Below are 21480 nucleotides of genomic sequence, written 5' to 3' on the forward strand. Positions count from 1 at the left end.
GTTAAAGCATTATCATGTCAAGGTTTTTCCACCTTGGTGCCATTTTTGGTTGGGGTGATAGGATAATTGGTCATTCTACTAAAATACTGCACCCTTAAGGTAACTTTTGGCTCTGATTTTGTTTTTTCACTAACATACCAAACTTTATGATGCAGGGATAGAGCCATCAGGTATTGCGTGATGCTGATTGCCAACATTCAATGTAAGAACTGTAATATATGTTTAACTTTTCTTTTCTCCGATTAACTTGTTTGACTTTTCAAGATTGGCTAATGGCCATAGCAACTTTCATCTATTTATTTATTTGTTTCCTTGTTTGTTTATTTGATGGAACTGAGGGGTATAACTAGGGGTGAGCATGGGTTGGTTCAGTTTCATTCCAAGGCAGAACCCAGGACCAAGGTTCAAAATATCAGAAATGCCAAGTGTATTATAATGGCAATTTTAAGAGATGTATCAAGATACACACTTAGATATGCATGTGTTGGAGAAAATTTAAGATACATACATGTAAACACTAAAAGATACATATGGATATGCAAAATACATCAGAAACCCAAAAAATTAAGCATTCAAAGAGGTCTAGAAGTTCACCCCAAAATCTTCTTTCTTTAATCCTTGAAAATCTGGCAGAATTAACACCTAATCAATGACTAAGAGCTGATCCGACCCAGCACCTGTTCCCAACTTTTCTTCTTATTCTCAAAGATTCTTCTATTTCTTTCCTTCCAAACTTCCCAGCACACCACAAATGGAATGCAACACCATGTCAGCTTGACCTTAGAACCACCCTGAACTCTTGGCCAATGTCTAAAGATTTCAGACTAATCTGAGATTGACCACCAATCCACATTAAACATCTTAAAGAAGTAGAATCATATTAGGGAAATGAAGCTGCACTTATAGGACAAATGCATAATGTTTTCTTCTCTAGATAAGCACAGGGCACACCTGCTTGGAAATTGAAATCCTTGACTCTTTATGATGTCCTGAGTCAAGATACACTCACTGGCTATCAACCATGCAAAGGCTTCCACTCTTGAGGGCACTGGCTTCCCTCACACTCCCGAAATTGGATCAGCTTCCATCATATTTCTTATCAGAATAGAGTACGTTGACTTGACTGTAAGTTTTCCATCAATGCATTCCTTTCACCATCTCATGGCACCACTCACCAGATGATGGATTAATTTCCAAATATTGCAATTTTGACAACAGTTCCACACATTCCTCAAGCTCCCAGTTGAGTAGAGGTCTTCTAAAATTTGGTGTCCACACCACAGAACCATTTGAGACTTCGTAACATTCAGAATAGGTACACCCTTCTGACATAATTTGTACAACCTTGGATAGATTTCACGGAACTTCCCTAATCCAGACCAATCATTTCCCCACCCTCCAGGAATAATGAGAAACCATTAAAGAATTGAAACTCATTATTCCTTTCCATACACATACCCCATAAGAGTGTCTTACTTCCTTTGAATGCCACCCAAAGTTCACCACCCCATATTTACCAGCCACTACTCTCCTCCATAGTTCCTCTCTCTTCTAAATCTCCACATTCGCTTTCCCAACAAAGCTTTGTTAAAGAACCCCACCCTTCGCACCCCAAAACCCCCTTATTTTTTAGGCTTGCACACCATAGATCTACAATGCATTCAAATGCTCTATGGATATGATAGATCATCCATAGATCTACAATATATTCAGTTCTTATAATTGGATCATGAAAATATAAAAAAAAATAAAAGAAAAATCATTAAAGAAGAAATTCCAATTACTCTATGGATATAATAGGTCATTCATTGAGCTGAATCTCACTTAAAATTCTCATTGGTTTACAAATGACCAAGAATAAAAACAAAAAATAATTAATTCTATTTAATAATTAATTAATAAAAATATTAATTGCAGGTGAGTCCCATTGTTCACGTCTCTCACTCTCCCCTTCTTCTCTTTCTCTTTTGCCTAACTTCTGACCGAATTAGCAGCATCTATTAGATGTATTGTTCTCTTGGTTGACAGATTGGAATGAGTTGGTAGACACTCTTTTTATCTACAATGATCAGACCTATTCTTATGTAGTTTTTTGTTTCAGTCACCTTTCTTCCACTATCAACCAAGTTTTTTCCTCTGCTACCGTTGATACATCAAATCGGGTGGCTCTCTTTCTCTATTATACATCACCCATATCTTGATTAATGTGGTTCTTCTATTTTCCTTTATGAAATATTTTCTACTTTCTTTATTTCATTATCTTTGGTTGGTTCATAATATCTATAAATTGTCACACTTAACCTCGCTTCTCTTCTTTCTCAAACAATCAAATCCCCATCGTCTCTATCACCGCGTCCACCAGCTGGCCACTGAGAATATTCCCCCAAACACCCCAACGGTCGAAAGGCCGATCATTAGGCAGTTATTATTTTCAATCATTTATGTTATGATTTTTCTGACATCTCATTCTGTTATGATTCTGGTGACGTGTCAAATGATTGTAAATTTGTAACCAACATTGCTTATAAATAGTATGAGAAATAAAGACATCTTGCTTTTTGAATCCAATATTTCTCTAACTAATCCTTTTGTCTCTCCCGTGTATCCTCTTCAAGCGGTGTCGTCACTATAGCTTAAATCCAAGCCTTTCTTCTTGGCAACGAGAAGAGGTCCATGACATTGTGGTAAGTTGTCACAGGTGATATAATGGGTTGCTTGGCTAGAGGTTTTTTAAATGTTTCCTGAGGCTCTTAGCCAATTCTGCATGTTTCTGGGCTGCTCTAGAGCGTTCTAGGGTGTTCTGGAGTATTCTCCGTGTGTTTAGAAGAGACTAGATGCTGGTGGTACTCTTTAGAACTTTGTGGAACAATCCGGGTTTGTGTAGAATGCCCTAAAGGGGTTGAGAGTAATCTAGACTTACTCTAGAGTGTTCTTGTATCTTATAGAATGGGTATCCCCTAGAAAAGTATAGAAGGTAGAATGTTCTAGAGGTGCTTCTAGATGATAAGTGTACATAGTTCTGGAGGATTCCTTGAGGAGGTTAGTGTATAAATAGGAGTCCCCTCCATTTGCAACAGGCATCCAAGTTGTAAGAGCATTCCTTGAGTTGTAAGCTTTTTTCTTCTAGTACAATACAATTTCTTCCTCCTACAATACTTGGTGTGTTCTTGTGTGCCTTGGTGTGTGTCCTTAGTACTTAAGCAACCTATCAAGAAGGGTCTTGGGCATTCAATTTGGTTGACTTGCTTGGAGGGCCAAGTGAATGCCATACAGCTTGGGCGTGGCAAAGCGGTCTCATGGGACTACCAGATGATTGGCCTTGAAGAATGACTCAACAGCATGGAGAAGTTGTAAGAGGCCTTCTAGAAAACCCAAGAAGCAATCCTGAAGCAATTGGTGGAGATCACTGAATGTCTAAATTGGCAAGGTTCACGAACAGAGGCATTGTAAGAGTCTCACTCCCAATGGTAATGGCGAATCAAGATAAATGGGGAGTGCTCCTTGCAGTCGGGAGGTGTCCTAGGCACCCAACTGAAGTTTTGGAAGGTGAACCTACACAAATTCAACGGCACTAGCCTGGAAGGACGACTGTTGTTGGTCGGGCAATACTTAGGAGATTGAAGAGATACCGGAGGAGCGTTGGGCCACGGTAGCCGATCTGGGTTTTAAATGGAAGGTGGTAGAATGGCACAGCTGGTTCAAAGAGTACCAACCGAACCCCACCTAGTCACAGCTTGTCACAACCATGGTAACCAGATTTATCAGCCCACAAGGTAGCAACTATGTAGGTCATCTCTCTATACTAAGCCAGGTGACGATGATGCAAGAATACATGAAGGAATTTCAAAGGCTGTCTAGCAGAGTAAAAGGGATTGCCTGAGGATTATCTAGTGGGGTGCTTTGTCTTTGGGTTGAAGATTGAGATTGGGTTGCCTGAAGATTATCTAGAGGGATGCTTGTCTTAGGGTTGAAGATTGAGATTCACGTCGAGGTGGAAAAGCTGGAACCCCCGATTATGGCACGAGCTTTCTGTTTAGACTTGCTAGAAGAAGAGGAATGGAATGCATGTCGGAAGGCAGTTTGAGCAGACCTTTCTCGTAGGAAACCCCCTATTGTTCGGGGTGAACATTATTGTTTTTAAAACCGAAAAACCGAATTAAAAATTTTGGTTTCAATTTTTTAATTTTTGGTTAATTCAGTTCGGTTAATTTGGTTTTTAAATTTAGAAATTCGATTAATAAAAAAACGAATTTCATTATATAGCATGTAATATATATAATATATTATATTTTTATATATTAATATATTATCAAGGATTTAAATATCAACACGATAAGTTCGATACAGAGCGTATCGTATTGGTATCGGTCAAGGGGGATACGAGATACGCTACGACTAAACCCATATCCCCTTAATCGTATGTATCGCTCCAATACACACTTGTACCAGCTCGTATTGTATTGTATCGGCCGATATGCATTGATATGATACATTAAGGAGCATGTTTGAAGTTTCAACTTCCACAGTTCCACGTATCTAAAAAATGCGCTTGGGACGATTTTTACCCAAATCATGCAAAATGCAAAATTTAAATACAATTTTAAACCACTAGATCGAATTTGATCTTGTGATAATTAATGAAATAAAGTAACCTTTATTCATTCAAACATCTAAATGTTATCCCAACAAATAAATTATACTTATGTTTAACATCAACTAAAGATGAAAAAATATTATTCAAAATTATTATTTTATAAAATAATACAATAAATGATTTCCCATATCCACCTTTATATCAAAAAGTGGTTTTTAATGTCAATAAATCTATGTAAATAAAAATATTAATAATAGAATAATTATTTTACTACTCAAAATTTGTAAATTTGAGCATGATATGTATCTTAAAATTTTTATAAATTATTAATTAATATTTTAATTTACATTAAATAGCAACATATTTATTATTTACAAAAATAAAAATATTTATAAAATACTTGAGAATATAGTATAAATTGAATTTTTCAAATCCACTAATTTACTTTCACATCAAAAAGATTTTTTATTTCATAAAATTTATATAAATAAAAATATTAATAATAAAATAATTAGTTTAGTAATTAAAAACTATGAATTTTCATATGGTATGTATCGTATAAATTTTAATATGTTTGATATTTTTTAAGATTATATACTTTTATAAATCATTAATTAAAATTTTAATTAATTTTATAATATGTTTATTGTTTATAAAAATAAAAATATTGTTTACCAAACATTTGAAAATGAATTTTACTTGACTTTTGTGTTAATGTTAAAAACTAAAAATAGTAAAATATGAAATAATTGATATAATATTTCATATATAATAGTTGCATATGCTTTGTGCCTTCAACTTCAATAGAAAATAATACGATAATAGCTTATGTGCATGTGTTAATTTGCAAAAATAAATATAGTATGTTCTAGAACTCTTGGTTGATACATTATTAATAAAATTTTATGATTTCTAGGTATCCTGCTATAGTGATTGTAATATATCTCTTCACAATTACCATTAAAATATACATTTGCTTTATATCTATGCATCAATTATTGTTATTTTGACCTTAAATATAATGTTATTAATATATTTATGGAATTTATATGCTTTTCCTAACGTATCCAAGCGTCTCCATATTTTTTCGTTCGTATTCATGCGTTTCAAAGACATATTTGTATTTGTATCCATATCTAAGTGATCCGATACGATACTCGATCCCAATACTTTTATCCTTGTATATAATATATAAAATATTATAATGAAATTCAATTTCCTAATATATCCATATATAATACATTATAATATATAATATTTTACGTATGTTAATGAAATTCAGTTTTAACCAAAAAACCAAACCAAAAATGTTGGTTTCAACTATTTTGGTTTTCGTTCAGTTTTTATTCTTCTATTTTGATTTTTAAATTTTTGATTTATTTGATTTGATTTTCCAAGTAAACTTTGAGTTTTCGAGATGCCCAAAACGTAGTCTTTGCAGGGATTGCGGCTGAAAGAACTCAGAGGTGATAGATGGGAAGAAGGTCTAACGAGATCTGCCAAAGGCAAGTTATATATACCTTTTGCAAAAAGTAACGGAAGAAATTAAACAACGAGGGACCAACTCTTATCAACCCACAGATCGAGAAAGTGTTGGATGAATATTCTTCTGAGCTAAGGAGGGACAAATTCTATCACCTATTCGTTCTTTTTTTTTTTTTTTTTGCACTCTCGCAGTCCTCGATAAATAGCATCAATTACTATCTCTTGAGCTAATTAAGGACAATTCCAATTCAATCAAAAACATCCGACTCAGGGTACTCGCCCTTGAACATACTTCTCTGAACTGTTGGAGTTAGCAAGACCTCTTTGAGAGACAATCCTCCTCGATGGTTGCAACCAAGGTTCAAAGTATCAATACGTATCAACCAATACATATCATTCTGACACCCCTCCGATATGCCCCTATAGTGGGTGTATCGGGTGTCTGACTAGTTCAAGGGGTGGAGGAGCCCTAACCCAGCCCTCTAAACCGGTTGCGAAAAAAAAATAAAAAAAAAAAGCATTAAAAGTTGTATCAATTCGCCCAATACGCCCATACCGTCGTATCAGATGTATCGATATTTTGAACATTGGTTGCAACTATGAGCACTAGCTCATTGGCGATAATGCCTGAGGATTGGCAGATGATTTTCCAAAGTGGAGAACTTATAGTATTAAATTATCCCTTTCCAACAATTTATCAAATTGTTTTTTAAGAGCCTTATTGCGCTCAAAGAGCAAGAATTGACTGAATCAAGTTGGGAGACAGGAACAATAAGTTCTTTCATACAATGGCTATTATTAGAAAATATTGAAATAGAATTATTAAAGTCAAAAATGTGATGGTGATTGGATCAACAACCAACTAGGAATTACATCTCACTTCACAAAAAAATATAGGCAAGCGTTCAAATCAGAGGGTACTTATGAAATCAAAAATTTCATAAATGACATTAACCAGTGTGTGACTGAGGAGCAGAATGCTCAAATCTCTAGAGATGTTACAAATGTTGAGATTCACGAGGCTCTTGAGTCTATGAAGGATCTCAAGGCTCCAGGTCCAGATGGTTTAAATGTATTATTTTTCCAAAAATTCTGGAATATTATAGGAGATCAGTGTGTGGTGTAGTTAAAGCTTTCTTCCATAGTGGAAAATTACCTAGAATTTTGAACCAAACTTTTATCATTCGCATCCCAAAAAAGAACCCTAAAACTATGAATGATTATAAGCCTATCAATCTCTATAGTGTCATTTATAAAATCATTACTAAAATCCTTGTCAATAGGATTAAACATCTCCAAGACAAAATTATATTCCTTTATTAGAGTGCCTTTGTGCTAAACGGACAAATAACTGATAATATCCTTATTACACATGAGATGAAATATACTATGAAAAAGAAGAAAGGAAACTCAGGAATTATGGCCTATAAAATTGATATGGAGAAAACCTATGATAAAATGGAATGGAATTTGTTGAGAATGTGCTAAAGAAATTTGGTTTTCAAGAAAAAAGGATTGCATGGGTTATGGAGTGTATAAAAATGGTCTCCTATAAGATTTTAATTAATGGGAGTCCAACAAATGAATTTAAACCTAGTAGAGGTATTAAGCAAGAAGATCCTCTATCTCCGTACATTTTTGTTCTATGTGTTGAAACACTTTCAAAGAAACTAAAAAAAGAAGCAAGGGATAATGAAAAGTAGATTGGTTGTAGAATCTCGATGGGGGGTCCAAAGATTCTCATCTTGCAATTTGCGTATGACTGTTTCATTTTTGCAAATACTACCATTCCTACGTGCATGAATATTAAGGAAATCATTACAAATTATGCAAAAGCCTCAAGCCAATATCTCCAAATTTTAACAAATCTGTAGTTTGTTTCTCAAAGAATACTCCTTATAAATTCCAAAAGATGCTCTCTAAAATGCTTAGAATCCCTTTGGAAGTTAAATCTAATTCTTATTTAGGGGCCCCCAATATCATCAGAAGATTTACAAAAAGCACATTTACTCAGATCAAAGAAAAAATAATGAATAAATTGGCAAATTAAAAAAAAAACATTCTCGATCAATTGTGGATAGATTAACCATCATCAATTCAATAACAAACATGATGCCTCACTATATAATGAGTTCCTTTAAAATCCCTAAAAATGCTATAAACGAGTTAGATAAAATTTAAAGGGATTTTCTTTTGGAACAATACTAATGGTCAGAAAGCTCTCCGCTTGGTGAATTGGGGAAAAACCTGCACTCCTAAAAGGTGGCAAGGTATGGGAATAAGAAGACTCCACTGGGTCAATGAGGCCTGTTTGGCTAAATTAGGGTGGGGGATAATAAATGAGGAAAATAACTTATGGGTGAAAGTTATTAAGAGTAAATATTTGAGAAGGAAAAACTTTTTGAACATCAAAACTAAAAAATGAATCTCTTGGGCCTGGAGAGGCATCCTCCTTGCTAGAGATCTCATTAAAATGAGATCCCGTTGGCAATGGGTGATGGAAGTACTATTAATTGTTTATAACTTAACCTAGCTCGATTAAATTTATAAATTTGCAGGTTAAAGCAACTATTTTCTTTTGAGTTAGGTCTAGCTGAGATATGCATCATGCTCACACATTATTAAGGATAATTAAATTCGAAGTCTAATTGGGTATCAAACTTTTAGAGTCCAATGATGGCTTTAGCGAATAGGGCCCAAGATAAACAACCCCTAATAAGCTCAACTTTGACGTTATATGCATATATGGTAAATATTATTATATAATATTTAAAAAACAAATTTTATATTAATATATATAGAGAAATGTTATATATTTTTTATACTAGACTAGAATTAAATAAAAATGCTAATTTATAAAAAAACATAGTTTTATAATTAACAAATGACTCTTTATCAATAGAAAATGTGCAAGCCCAAGCCCGAGCCTAGCCCAACCATCGGGCCTAGACCTTGAGCTCAAGCCCAGCCCTTGTATAAAGCTCGAAGCTCAAGCCTGAGCCCGAAGCCTGATCTGTACACAAAATGTCTTATTTTCAATATACTGTTATAAATTAATATTATATTAATTTAGTAATAATTTAATAATTAATAAACTAAATTATATTTCCTAATAGTAAATTGATATCTATTAATAATTTAAAAAGCACACACACACACACACACACACACACACACACACATATATATATATATATATATATATATATATATATATATATTTACTATATATAACATAAATATTTTTTTATATATGTAATAGTATCAAGTTGGGCTCGAAGTCTAATTGGGTATCAAACTCTTGGAGTCCAATGATGGCTTTAGTAGATAGGGGCCAGGCTAATAAGCCCAACTTGGAAGTTATATGCATATATGGTAAATATTATTAGATAATATTTAAACAACAAATTTTATATTAATTTATATAGACAATTGTATACATCAAAAATTATATGAAATTAAAATTTAAACATCTTTTCCATTTTTTTTAAATGGACCTCTTACATCTTGGCCTAGTCCACAGGTTGGCCTGGCCCAAGGCTCATCCCATGGACCAGCCCGACCCATGGCATGGCACGACCGTGTGGGCTCAGGCCGTGGGTCATGCTGAACCAACCCCACAAATTATCCCAAGGGAGGGAGGCATAGCCCAAGACGCTCTGTGGGCCAATACAACACGGCCCGCACACCCGATTTACACCTAAACTTGAACCCACCCAATACTAGGGACGGGGCGGGGAAATTTGATGATTCCCCATCCTTAATGAGGAGTGGGAGGCCTTGTCCTTGGACTCGCCCAACATTGAAGAGTGGTTGCCTTGCCCTGAACCCGCCTGACACTAGGGACAAGGCGGGGATGGAGTAGAGTGTCTTGACTATGCGGCAGGGATAGGGATGGGGTGCCCCACGCTGAACCCACCCCATTGTCATTCCTATATAAGTGCTAATTGTTAGTCAAATTAATAAAAATGTATTAGCTTTTATAATTACTTTTTATTTATTTAAAGTTGATAAAATTTTCATTTAAATATAATAAAATAATAACAATTATTAAAATTACTACAAATTATTAATAAAACTAAGTTTATTAAAAAATATTTGTTCATATTAAATTAACAATAATTATTGTCTATAAATCAACATTAAATGAAAATTACAATTATTAAAACTTTAGATATTAACAATAATTTTGAATACTTTTAGTTAATTAACAACAAATTTTGATTATTAATTTAATATTAATTAAAAGTAAATAAATTTATTAAATCTTTCACATTCCGTTCATAGCACGAGTCCCCGCTATTAAAAAAGAAAATAAAACTCTATTTGTAAAGGAAAAACTAGCTTTTGTTTTCTTGTCTGAAAAAATAGGAACTCCAAAACCTTTAATGATGTTACTATTCCCATTCCAATAATTAATTTTAGATAGAGCTCTCAATATGATTATGAAAATTATTTATGGGAGTAAATTTATTACCTCTATCACATCTCGCAATATTTGGAAACAAATTAGTTAGAATGCTCCAAAATATGGCTATATTAAAATAAAATTTGATACCTCTCACAATAGCGATGGAAAATGTTCAATGGCTAGTATAGTCTAGGACCATCTTGGTAGGGTGCTAGTGGTCAAAGCTTATAAACTTAGTACAAGCTCTATCAACCAGGCTGAAGCATGGGTTGCATGAAAAGCCCACGTCCATGCCACAAACTACAAGGAGTTTCCTATCATCATTGAGGGAGATTCGTCTCTTGTCATCTCTTGCCTCAAAATAAAGGTAGGTATTCCTTGAAAGCTAAAACGCATTATCTTACGCTGCTTGCGGAGGAGAGATCTGATTGAAGGAGGTCTTCAGTATCAAAATATTTTCAAAGAAGCAAATCAGGTGATCGACTGGCTTGCTCGTGAGGCTCTTTCTTCTTCTTCCTCTGTAGATTTTAGCATCTCATTTCTTCTTCCTTCTCTTCTTCTTATTTGTTCTGTTGACTTTTGGGGATGTATTACCCGCCCCCTCCTCACCTTGTGTGTAGTACACTTCTGTTCTTTTCATAAAAAAAAAGGTCAGCATGAATTGTAATTCTTAGTTTATTGATAGGGATTTATCTCCCTTGAATTGCAAACTATTGACATGCATCAATGAGGAACACTAGAACATATATATAACATGTAATGTGCTATAGGGATGTTAGCAATGTGAATATCTTGTAGGTCTGTTCTCTGGCATACTTATTCTAATTCTTTATTTGGAAATAACTGCAACTACACTATAGATAATTGATGCAGACCATAGTGTATTAGGGTTTATTGGTTCCTCTAATCGATTGTGTTTTTAAGCTTAAAAAAAAGTAATATCCATAAATCATGGAGAACGTATGGAACCAGGGAGGTTATAGGCTTAAGGCATTTCAGATATTGCCTCATTTCTCAGTTTGTATTTCGCAGAAGTATAGAGCAGATAATAACGGACTCCAATTAGTAGCTAGGACTAGCCTATGTCATCCTATTCAGTCAAGTTTGGTTGGGTGGTATGTCGTCTGACGACACTGGCGAAGTAGTAATCTTCCCCAAGAAGCACCATATTATTTTAAAAGGAGGCAAATAGGCATGAATTTGAACTCATTGATGAGCTTTCAACAACCATTTTGGTTAATGGGCTTCCAACAACAAGTTTAGTAGTGGACTTCTAATGATTAAGTTGTTAATGGGTTTCTAACGGTTAGTTTTATATTAAATATTTCATTGCTCCAACTACTTGTTTTTGTTCTTTATATAAAGCTTTGTAATATCAAGCTAGAGGTATCATGTTATTTTCTTTGTTTAGAGAAGCTTAGAGCTTTCTTTGAGAGTTGAGAGAGTCCTCTCTTAGATTGAGTGAGTCCCCAACCATATCGCCTTATATTGCAAGTCATCTCATATTAGTGAAGTTTTATCCAAATTTCTTTTTCCTTCTTTTCCAATTCTTTGAACAAGTTTCTTTCACAATTTCTCTTTCTATTTGAGCTACATCAATACCATTGCCACTTCCACTTACAACGTTTTCGGTTGGTCAATATATATTTTATAAGAAAATATTTTTTTTTACCAAAAATGCTTTGAGTTATCAATACAACATTTGAAATCATTGTTGTTTCTTTACAAAATGTCGAAGTGCTTCTACTATAAATGCCAACACTTAATCTAATACGTTTTTTTAGTGGAAATGGTTTTCTTATGACAAGACAATTTCTCAAAAATTAGTATTGAACAACACAAAACATTGAGTAGAGGTGACAAAGGTACCACTATATGATTTATGGAACATGATAAATCAGCATGCGAAAACATATTCTTTATAAACAGTTCAGTTTTAGAAACAAAAAAAAAAGAAAAAAAAAGAAAGCCATGTATGACCAAGAACCTGCATCTGTGTTTCCATTTTAAGAACCAAAATTGTTTTCAAATCAAATGATTTTGGTTTGTTTTTGGAACTTGTAGAGGTGTAAAATGGGCTGTGTTGTGTCGACCTGTAGGACGTCCTGGGCCGTGTCGCCTTCCCTAGGGATAATTTGGGGGTGGGGATCGGCTTAGCATGGCCCAAGCCCGTGCGGGCCCATGCCGTACCAAGCTAGGCCACAAGTCGAGCCTTGGCATGGACCGAATCAGGCTAGACTGGCTTTTTTTGTTTTCTTATATATTTCTTTTTTCTTGCTAAGTAAAACTAAAATATTTAACTTTCTTTTGGAAACTATTTGAAAAAATATGAAATCTAACAAAGAAATTAAAAAAAAAAAAAGTACTTAACCAAATAAGAAGTCAAAGAGGCAAAACTCAAAGTGAATAACAAATTGGAAGAAAAATAGGAATTTTATTTCATTTAATTTAAATGATACAAAGCACACAATGGTTAGATGAATGAAATATGAAATTTGGAAAATTGAATAAATTAATAAAATATACAAACACAATATAGTTACAAATTGAAGATAAAAAATTATGTTATTAAAAAAATATCAAATAAGTTAAATAAAATTAAAACAAAATTTAAAGTACTTTGAAATAATGCTATACAACTATTGAGTATACAAAAAATATTGACTTTATCATTTTCTCCTATTGTTCTTGACTTTGATCAACTGCTTTAGGTGAAACATCAGGTGTAGTGTCATGCCCTCCTTTGTCTTGTAATCTATCTTCAGCATTTAGCCAATCTTTAAAGCAGATGCACATCTCTAGATTTTTGCCATTCATACAATTTCTCTTGTCGTCCAAAACTCTAGTACCTACACTAAAACAAGACTTCGATGGAATTGTAGACACCAAAGGGGTTAGTAGATCACGTGCCATGGCGGCGAGAACTGGATAAGTTTTTTGCATATTCACTCCACTGGACTAGAATATCAAAATTATTTGTTCTCTTCGAGGTGAAGGAAGAATCACCTAAAGTAGAAAAAATTGCTTGTAAATAAAAATTAAGTTCAATAAATGAACTTATTGTTGAAGCAGTGGATTTCTACCTCTCATTATATAAAAAAGTTTTTCTCTTCCACTACTAGACTCAAGTTCAAAATTGGAAGATGCAGTTATACAAGTTATAGAAATTTTATTATTCCTTGTTATTTCAAATTCATATAAACTATACATTTCAAATAATAAGCTATTAGTTTTTTCTTTTTTATTTCCAATTTTAATATTCATATTTTCACAATATGTCTCAAGTAAAATATCTAAACCATCTTTCATAATCCTAAGATCTAATATTATAGCTAAGCAATAAAGAGGAGAAATGTTCTCCCAATATTCTTTAAATTTATTTTCCATTATTTCAACAATACTTTTAAATTGTGGATCATTTCTATATTTTACAAAACAATTATTAATCATCATTAATTGATAAGTTAAATTACAACTAGTTGGATAATAAATACTCAATAATTCATTTGTTGTATCATAAAAATGTTTTAAAAAATCTCTTATACAAATTGTCATTTCCTAACCTTCCTCAAATATAATATCAGTAGGCATTTTGGCATTATAAAAATCACTAAAAACTTGTTTGTTAAAAATACAACTTTCTAACATAGCATTGGTAGAACTCCATCTATGTTTAACTTCTAATATAAAATGTTTATATTTTAAACCATAATTTTGACATAAATATTTAAATTCTTTTTTTCTTGCTCCAAAACTATTAATATATATAATACAATTTCTAATTCTAGAAATATGATAGAAATGATATTTAAAGCATCTTGAATACATAACTTTAAGATGTGACATGCACACCTGATATGAAATAATTTATCATTTAAACATGGTTTTAATTGAAATTTTAAAATATTTATTACTGAATCATTATTACTAGCATTATCAAAACTAATAGAAAATAATTTAATGTCAATTCCATAAGCATGTAAAGTATTTAAAATATTTGTAGTAATAGCTGACCTAGTATGTGGCCATTCAAGTCTACTAAAACTTAAAATTCTTTTATTTAAAAACCATAATCAATAAAATGACCGATAATTGTGGATTTACAAATTTATGTAACCATTTTTCAAGTTTAGTATCTTCAGGTAATAAAAATGGTTGTTCAGCATATACAATATATTTTATTAATTCTTGCCTCATTTTTTCTTGAGAATATTTAAAAGTACCAACCCCCTTACCCAATTTGTGTTTGTGTTGTTTCTCTCCCTTCTTCTTCTTCTTCTTTCTCATGGGTGAGCAAATGTCTGTCCAAATGGCCAATACCACAAGTCTTTCCTACATTTTTGGCAAACAACTCTTTTTCCCTTCCCCTGAACCTCCTTTATTTTAAATATCTTCCAAACTGGGTTAATCAATTTTGTGGCATTCTTTTTCTTTCCCCTAGTGTCATTACTAGGGGTGGAAGTCCTGTCAATATCAATAGCATCCATATCGGTGTTAATACTATCATGTTGCGACTGAATATCATCGACATTGAACATATTGGAGAATTGGTTTTATTACAAGCTTCCTTTTACAACAAAAATTACAAGTGCAGTCCTAATCCTAATATTCTGGGTACCTTATTGGTGCCTGCACATAAAGTTTCCCATCGTCGTCATGCATCACATCTTAATAATCTTCTGAAAAGATAGAAAGAGAAATACCAAATTTTTTGAGGGAGATGAGGTGTTGGATACCCTCTCCTGTGAAATAATCTGGGTGATCAACAAAGCTACCAATGAGCAACTCCTCAAGGGTAGTGAGAGAGGTCAGCAGGGTGGCTGCTGATGACCAAAGCAATGTGCTGTTGATGGAAAACATGTGCAATTGCTTAAGACAAGGAAACCGAGTTGGCAATCTTTTCAAAAGAGGGCACTTGTCAATACTCAATTCTCTGAGGCAAGGGAAGAAAACTAGTTCTTGATCTTCATTTGGCCTCTTGCATTCTTTCTCTGCTTCTAGCCATTCTTCTAGTTTAGGCAAGTCAGATAGAACAAGTTCTTCCAATGATGGAAGTATTCTTCTTCTGCCTCTTACTTCACCATAACCAGTACTACTTCTTCCTTGATAAAACTCCCCTCCCAAACACCTTACATTCTCCATAGTAAATATATAAAAATACCTAAGAGAAGGTAGCTGTCCAAGCATTGGGAGATTTTCACATCCATTGCAATGATACAGAGTGAGGGATACCAAATTAGGGAGTGGTGAGGCATAACATGTACAGTTCAACCATGTGGGAAATTGCAGACCTACAAATCCATAAATTTCCAGTTTTTTCAAGTTTTCATGAGGCTGGAGGCCTTCCAAGACATCATCTGCATCAGTAATAGTATCGTTTTCAACCCATTGCAATTTCAACTCTTGAAGGTATTTCTTCTGCTTCAAATTGGCCTCCATGGCTTCCCTTCCATTTCTCACTTTCTCCAATAAAATAATCTCTAGGAAGCCTCTCAGGAAGTTTAGATTTCTCAATTGTTCGATCCCATTTCCTCTTTCCTGCTCCACAGCAAAGAAACGTAAAGTTTGAAGGCAACTTAGTCGTCCTACCTCAATTGGCACCTTCCACCTTTCAACCTCCAGATGTCTCAAGCCAATCATCTTTCTCATTTCTACCGGAAGCTCCCAAAAACCCCAACGAAGTTTGAGTGCTTTCAGGGTCTGCAGTTTGTAGAGTCTAGTAATGGAGTCTGGTAGTGACCCTGATTTAATAGTGGAGCCTGTGAGGTCAAGATACCTTAGATGTTTCAAGTTGCCGATTGAACTCGGCAATTCGTTGACCATAATCCCTCGCAAATCCAACACACGCAGACAGTTGAAACATAACAAGGACGATACATCTGTGGAACGAACAGTCCGCAATTTCTTCGCCTCATGCAAAGATTTTGGGCCAGTTTTTATTTCATCTGACAGGCGACGAATCTCAGAAACACCTTCCATGCTACTACCTTCCTTGTCCTTCACTGTCGAACACTCCTTCCCTGCAACTAACTTCACAAGATCATGTACAGACCCATCAATTCTGAAATATCGAACGTCCCCATAAGTGTCTCTTCTTTCAACTTCAAACAGAGAATTCGATACCAACGTATTGAAATACTCATCTCCAATGTCCTCCATCAGTTTACTTCAATTGGCTGCAGCTACTTCAAGAAATCCTTCCGCCATCCACAACTTGATTACAGTATCCTTCTCATGGGTACCATCCTTGGGCAAAATGGAGCAATACGCGAAACATTGCTTAACAGGTGATGGCAAACGATCATATCTCAACTTCAGTTCAGCTGAGACTCCACTGTTGTCCCAAATATCACCACTCCCACTTCTCAAACCTCCTAGAGTACTCTTAACTGCATTCAGTGCCATCTTTCCTGTTCCACCCAGATTGGTTGTATCTGCAGACACATAACCACTTTCCCTCCCTCCAACTCCAACCCCAGAAATGGGTTCTATTTGAAGTTGGACTGATGAGCTAACAGCATCCCTAATTAGACCATATAAGATCCCATTTATATCCTTCAGTTTAGAAGCCATCTCGAAACTAAATGCAATTGGGTTGCTGAAGGAAGAGGCGTCACGTACCTCACTCTCGATGGAGTCCTGGGTATTCTGGATCTCCATGTTACAGCATAAAGCTTCATACTCGAACTCATCCAACAGGTCATCTGCATCGTACGCTACGTCTTTAAGCCTCTTCAGCCAGCTTCTTACCTCTGAACTGTGCAGTTGCTGCCTTTGGGCGTCCCGAAGAAAGTATTGGATGACTGTTAAGCTTCCCTGAAGCTTTTTCAGCACCCCTTGGACATCCCATGCCAAAAGGGAGTCTTGGGAAACAGTGAAAATCAATTTCTTGACCAATTCCTCTGCAACCGCGCTGGAAACAACTCCGGCCATACTTTCTTCTCTGGTCTCAAAGATGATTAAGATGAAGAAATTGATCTAACAACTCTCGATTTTCAGTCCTGATTCCTACAACACTTGAAGGCACTACCTTTTAACTTCAAAACAGTAACTATTGTCTAATGACTAAACTAAAAGAAGGGAAGCGTAAGCCTTATTATTGGGTGAACTGTCAAAAGGCAGCAAGCCTTTTCTGCTCCACGGTCTCCACCCACCCATATGGACCATGCTCAGAGCACAAAAAAGAAAAGAAAGGAAACGGATATCAATTTATTCGATATGCATGGAAAAACAAAAAAGCTCCTTTCTTTTTATATGAGAATAGAAAAGAAGATAAATCCATTCAATATTTCAATGGGTATCGAATTTCTTTCTTTTTTTTTTTTTTTTTTGAAAGAAATGGGTATGGAATATAAAACTTGCACGATTTCTACCCTCGAATAAATTAAAGCTAGTTGGGTGGGCCAAGCTATCAGTATTGATGTTGTATGTTATGGTAAGTTTGGACATCGATATATATCATGGTACTCCTACACATGGATGGATACGGGGAAAAAATATGATACATTTAAAAAAACTTTCATAAATCACATGATATTAAATCTAGGTGAAAATAATCATGTATAAGGTATAACTATATGATAAATACGTATTTCAATATTCTTTATGAAAAAAAAAAACGTTACAATAAATAGGAATATCTGGTCAACCTGGGGATCTTGACACGTGGCATTAGATGGATGTATGCAAGATGTTCATTACCAACCATTGCCAACTGCCATCACCTGCTCCTCTAAGGCAATTCCGACTATAAAAAGGGACTCTTACATTGAGGTAAAGGCTCTCTAAAACTTAAGCTCTAAATCTCCTCTCTTGCTTGGTCTAATCCTTTGTAGCCTTTTGCTATTTTGACCATTGGAGTTTTCGCCCCTGAGATTTCTCTCAACAAATTGGACCTATAGGCCTCAAATGCTAGAAATTATGTTGTTGCCCCCGATCAACAATTGGCGTTATTTGTAAACGTTTTAAAAACTTTCCCTTAAAAAAACAAACCTAATTTAATAAAGGAAAATTTTCTTAAACTATCCTAAGTTTAGGAAATTGACCAACTCTATTCCACCCTTACTTTTTCTGACAATTGACGCACAACTCCCTCCCCATTAAGTCTCTGTCACATACCGTTTACACAAAATACCCATTGATTGGTTACCCTTCTACTCAAATCAGTAGCAGCGGCCAGCACAGAGATGGCGTTTGATCAAAGTTGTTATGAATCAGGAGGTCGTAGGAGAGCTCCACCCAGAAACCCACCGTCGAGAAAACCAGCGGCAACTCTTCTTCCCTAATTTCTCTCTCTCTCTATGGACAACTAAGCAACGCAGTCTGTCATTTTCCCCAACAAGAACGATGAACCTAGCGGCAACATCACTCAGTTTTAGTTATCTCCCTTGATCGAAGAATGGGTAGAGGGGACGAACTCTTTTTATAACATTTCTTTATTTACAATTTTTTATTTTTTCTTGAAAATTGAAAGCTGAAACCAGCTTTTTTTAAGGGATTCCAAGGTAAAAGGATTCGGAGGTAAAGTTCAAGCAAAAATCTCACAAGGTAAAGGGATTCGGAGGAGGGTGTAAGACAGGGGTCTTCGACATGGTCATGTTACCAGTGAGGATGTGAGGCGCAACACTATCTTCTAACCAGCACCACCCTTTCCGGTACAACCTTCTCTCCCTCCACATTCGCCAACGCATCGAAGTGCATCCCCATAGATTTTGGATTCGTCCTTCATTCCAAAAACCCTTCCAGTTCGTCCCTTCCCTCCTTCCTTCAACACTTTCTCCACAATAAACCCCATCTTCAGAACCTCTGTGCCGATGCCTCTCCGCCTTCAACTCTTGATTCACCTTCACACCCAACACAAAGTACAGTAGTGCCTCAAACCCAACAGATTTCGGTTCGAGGGGAGTGGGAGAGCGAGCGGATGGCATGAGCTGACAGACCTGGCGGCTAGCGCCCTTAACTGTCACCGCAATGCCTTTCACTAAATGACCTTCTTCAGTACATTGACGTCTACATCACGTTGCAGATCAAGGAAAATCAGAACGGAGGATTCTAAATAAACAAACAAAAGAATGGAAGGGAAATCATAGGTAACGATAGGCAGATCCACGTATTCCCATCAGTCGACATCTTCAAGAAGCTTGAAATGGAGATTTTAGAGAACCCAGAACGGAATAACCCAGAAACTGCTTTGATTTAGGATCTGGAGTCGATATGAAGCTCTGGAGGTACCTCATGCAATTGAGCCTATTAGATGTCAGGTTAGGAGCTTCGCATGGCCACGGCCACAACACCTGGTTCTCTCAACCGTCGAGTCTAGAGATAAATGGGTCATTGTTTCTCTATCAGCTCTGGTTTTGAGGAGGAAGCCAATGAGGGAGGGTAAATAAAAAGAGTTTTCATGGAATACGAACGGATGTTAATAATAAAGGTAGATTTAGTCAATTGTCAGAAATAATAGGACATCAGTCAATTTTTAAATAGTAAGGGTATATTTAGTCAATTAGCTAAATCATAAGGTTAGTTTAAAAAATGTACCCTTTAGTGTCCCTGAAATGGCTAATAAGCAAGACCCCTTCCCTAACATCCGAAACTTAGTCACAATTGACCAATTCGAGCCAGTCCTGAACAGGCTACACATAGGGTGGCCACCCCATAGGAAGCCATTGGCAACACAGTGGGTGATCCACCCATACCTCGCTAAGCCAGCACTTGGGCAGCCTAGAGAGAGTTGACCCCTCAGAGCCAAAAAAATAGTAGCCAATGGGCTAGAAAACCTCGTTCCACAACCCCTCGACTCCCCAGTTGAGGGGCCGACCCCGTGGGGTCCCATGCCAAGCACAAGAACCCCCATCCAAACCGAGACGACAGCGGGCACTCAAGCCACTACAACCCCCATCCAAAGGCAGGAGGCCAGCGCCACACCCCTCCCCCACCAGTTTCCGACCTTCATGACCTCCAAAATGATCGTTGTGCCCGCAAGGCTTAGGATGTGTGGGCGTTCAATCACTCTGGAAATGGGGTCGGCCCATCCTACGTGAGAGAGAACCAAGACTAAGCCAAAGCAACAATGCCATACATCGACTAGTGCCTCGAAGATAATTAGGCGTAGATTGACGCCATTCAAGACCAGCTTTGGCAGGTCTTGAATAGAATTATTCATAGATTCTATCCTCTCTGAGCCCCTCCCACCAAATTTCAAGGCCTCGACGTTAGAGACCTACGACGGGAGTACAGACCCCAAGGACCACCTAGAAAGCTTCCAGGCCCTTATGCTCCTACATAGATACTCTGACACCCTAATGTGTCAGGCCTTCCAGGCCAAATTCAAGGGAGCAACGCACTAATGATTCCTCTACACTCCATCGGCTCTTAGGGAACAGTTCGTGGACCTCTTCCCAGGTCACTTTATGAGCAGCTAACGGTGTCAAAAATCCATCATCTCCCTGATGCTCGTCAAGCAGAAGTTCGAGGAGAGCCTTCGAGCATATATGAAGAGGTTCAATGAGGAAGAACTCGAGGTCAAGGACCTCGACCCTTTGGTCTCCATGCATGTGGGGAGAACCTTCCTTCAATAAGTACACGCTGCTAAATTCCTCCTAAACGCACATACTAATGCAAATAAGGAAGAATTCATGAAGTGGTCGTCTAAGTTAAAGAGTAACCCAAAAAGGGGGAACCCCAATAAGTATTGCAAGTACTACCGCAGCACCAACCATGACACCAAGAACTGCTACAAGCACAAGAACCAGATCGAGTCCCTCATCCGTCATGGGCATTTAAAGGATTTTGTAGAAGGCGATGCCCCAGCATCATCCTCGCAACAGTCATAAGCCAAGCCCCACAATCATCACACCCTAGCCAGAGTCATTGAAGTCATAGTCAAAGGCTCAGCCTCGGGGAGAGCATCCCCTTCATCTTAGAAAGCATACGCACAGTAATACAACATCTAGAGCCAAGCACTGAAGAGGCCAAGTCGGATGACCTCATT

The 21480-nt window shown here is 36.1% G+C and overlaps 2 protein-coding genes across 2 annotated transcripts; both read right to left on the reverse strand.

Moving 5' to 3' along the window:
- Positions 1 to 15158: 15158 nt before the first annotated feature.
- Positions 15159 to 16649, reverse strand: LOC148873404 (putative disease resistance protein RGA3). The gene has a single exon (XM_088965807.1). It carries the CDS (start codon positions 16647 to 16649, stop codon positions 15159 to 15161), a length of 1491 nt encoding a protein of 496 aa, XP_088821933.1.
- LOC148873405 (putative disease resistance protein At4g27220) lies at positions 15663 to 17244 on the reverse strand. The gene is made up of 2 exons (XM_088955974.1): positions 17112 to 17244; positions 15663 to 17013 (listed from the first exon to the last, which is right to left on the reverse strand). The coding sequence occupies exons 1-2, from the start codon at positions 17198 to 17200 to the stop codon at positions 16659 to 16661; spliced, it is 444 nt and encodes a 147-aa protein (XP_088812100.1). The 5' UTR covers positions 17201 to 17244; the 3' UTR covers positions 15663 to 16658.
- Positions 17245 to 21480: the final 4236 nt, after the last annotated feature.

This window comes from Nelumbo lutea, chromosome 1, assembly GCF_056320005.1.
Source record: "Nelumbo lutea isolate HS-2025 chromosome 1, American lotus-T2T, whole genome shotgun sequence".
NCBI lineage: Eukaryota > Viridiplantae > Streptophyta > Magnoliopsida > Proteales > Nelumbonaceae > Nelumbo > Nelumbo lutea.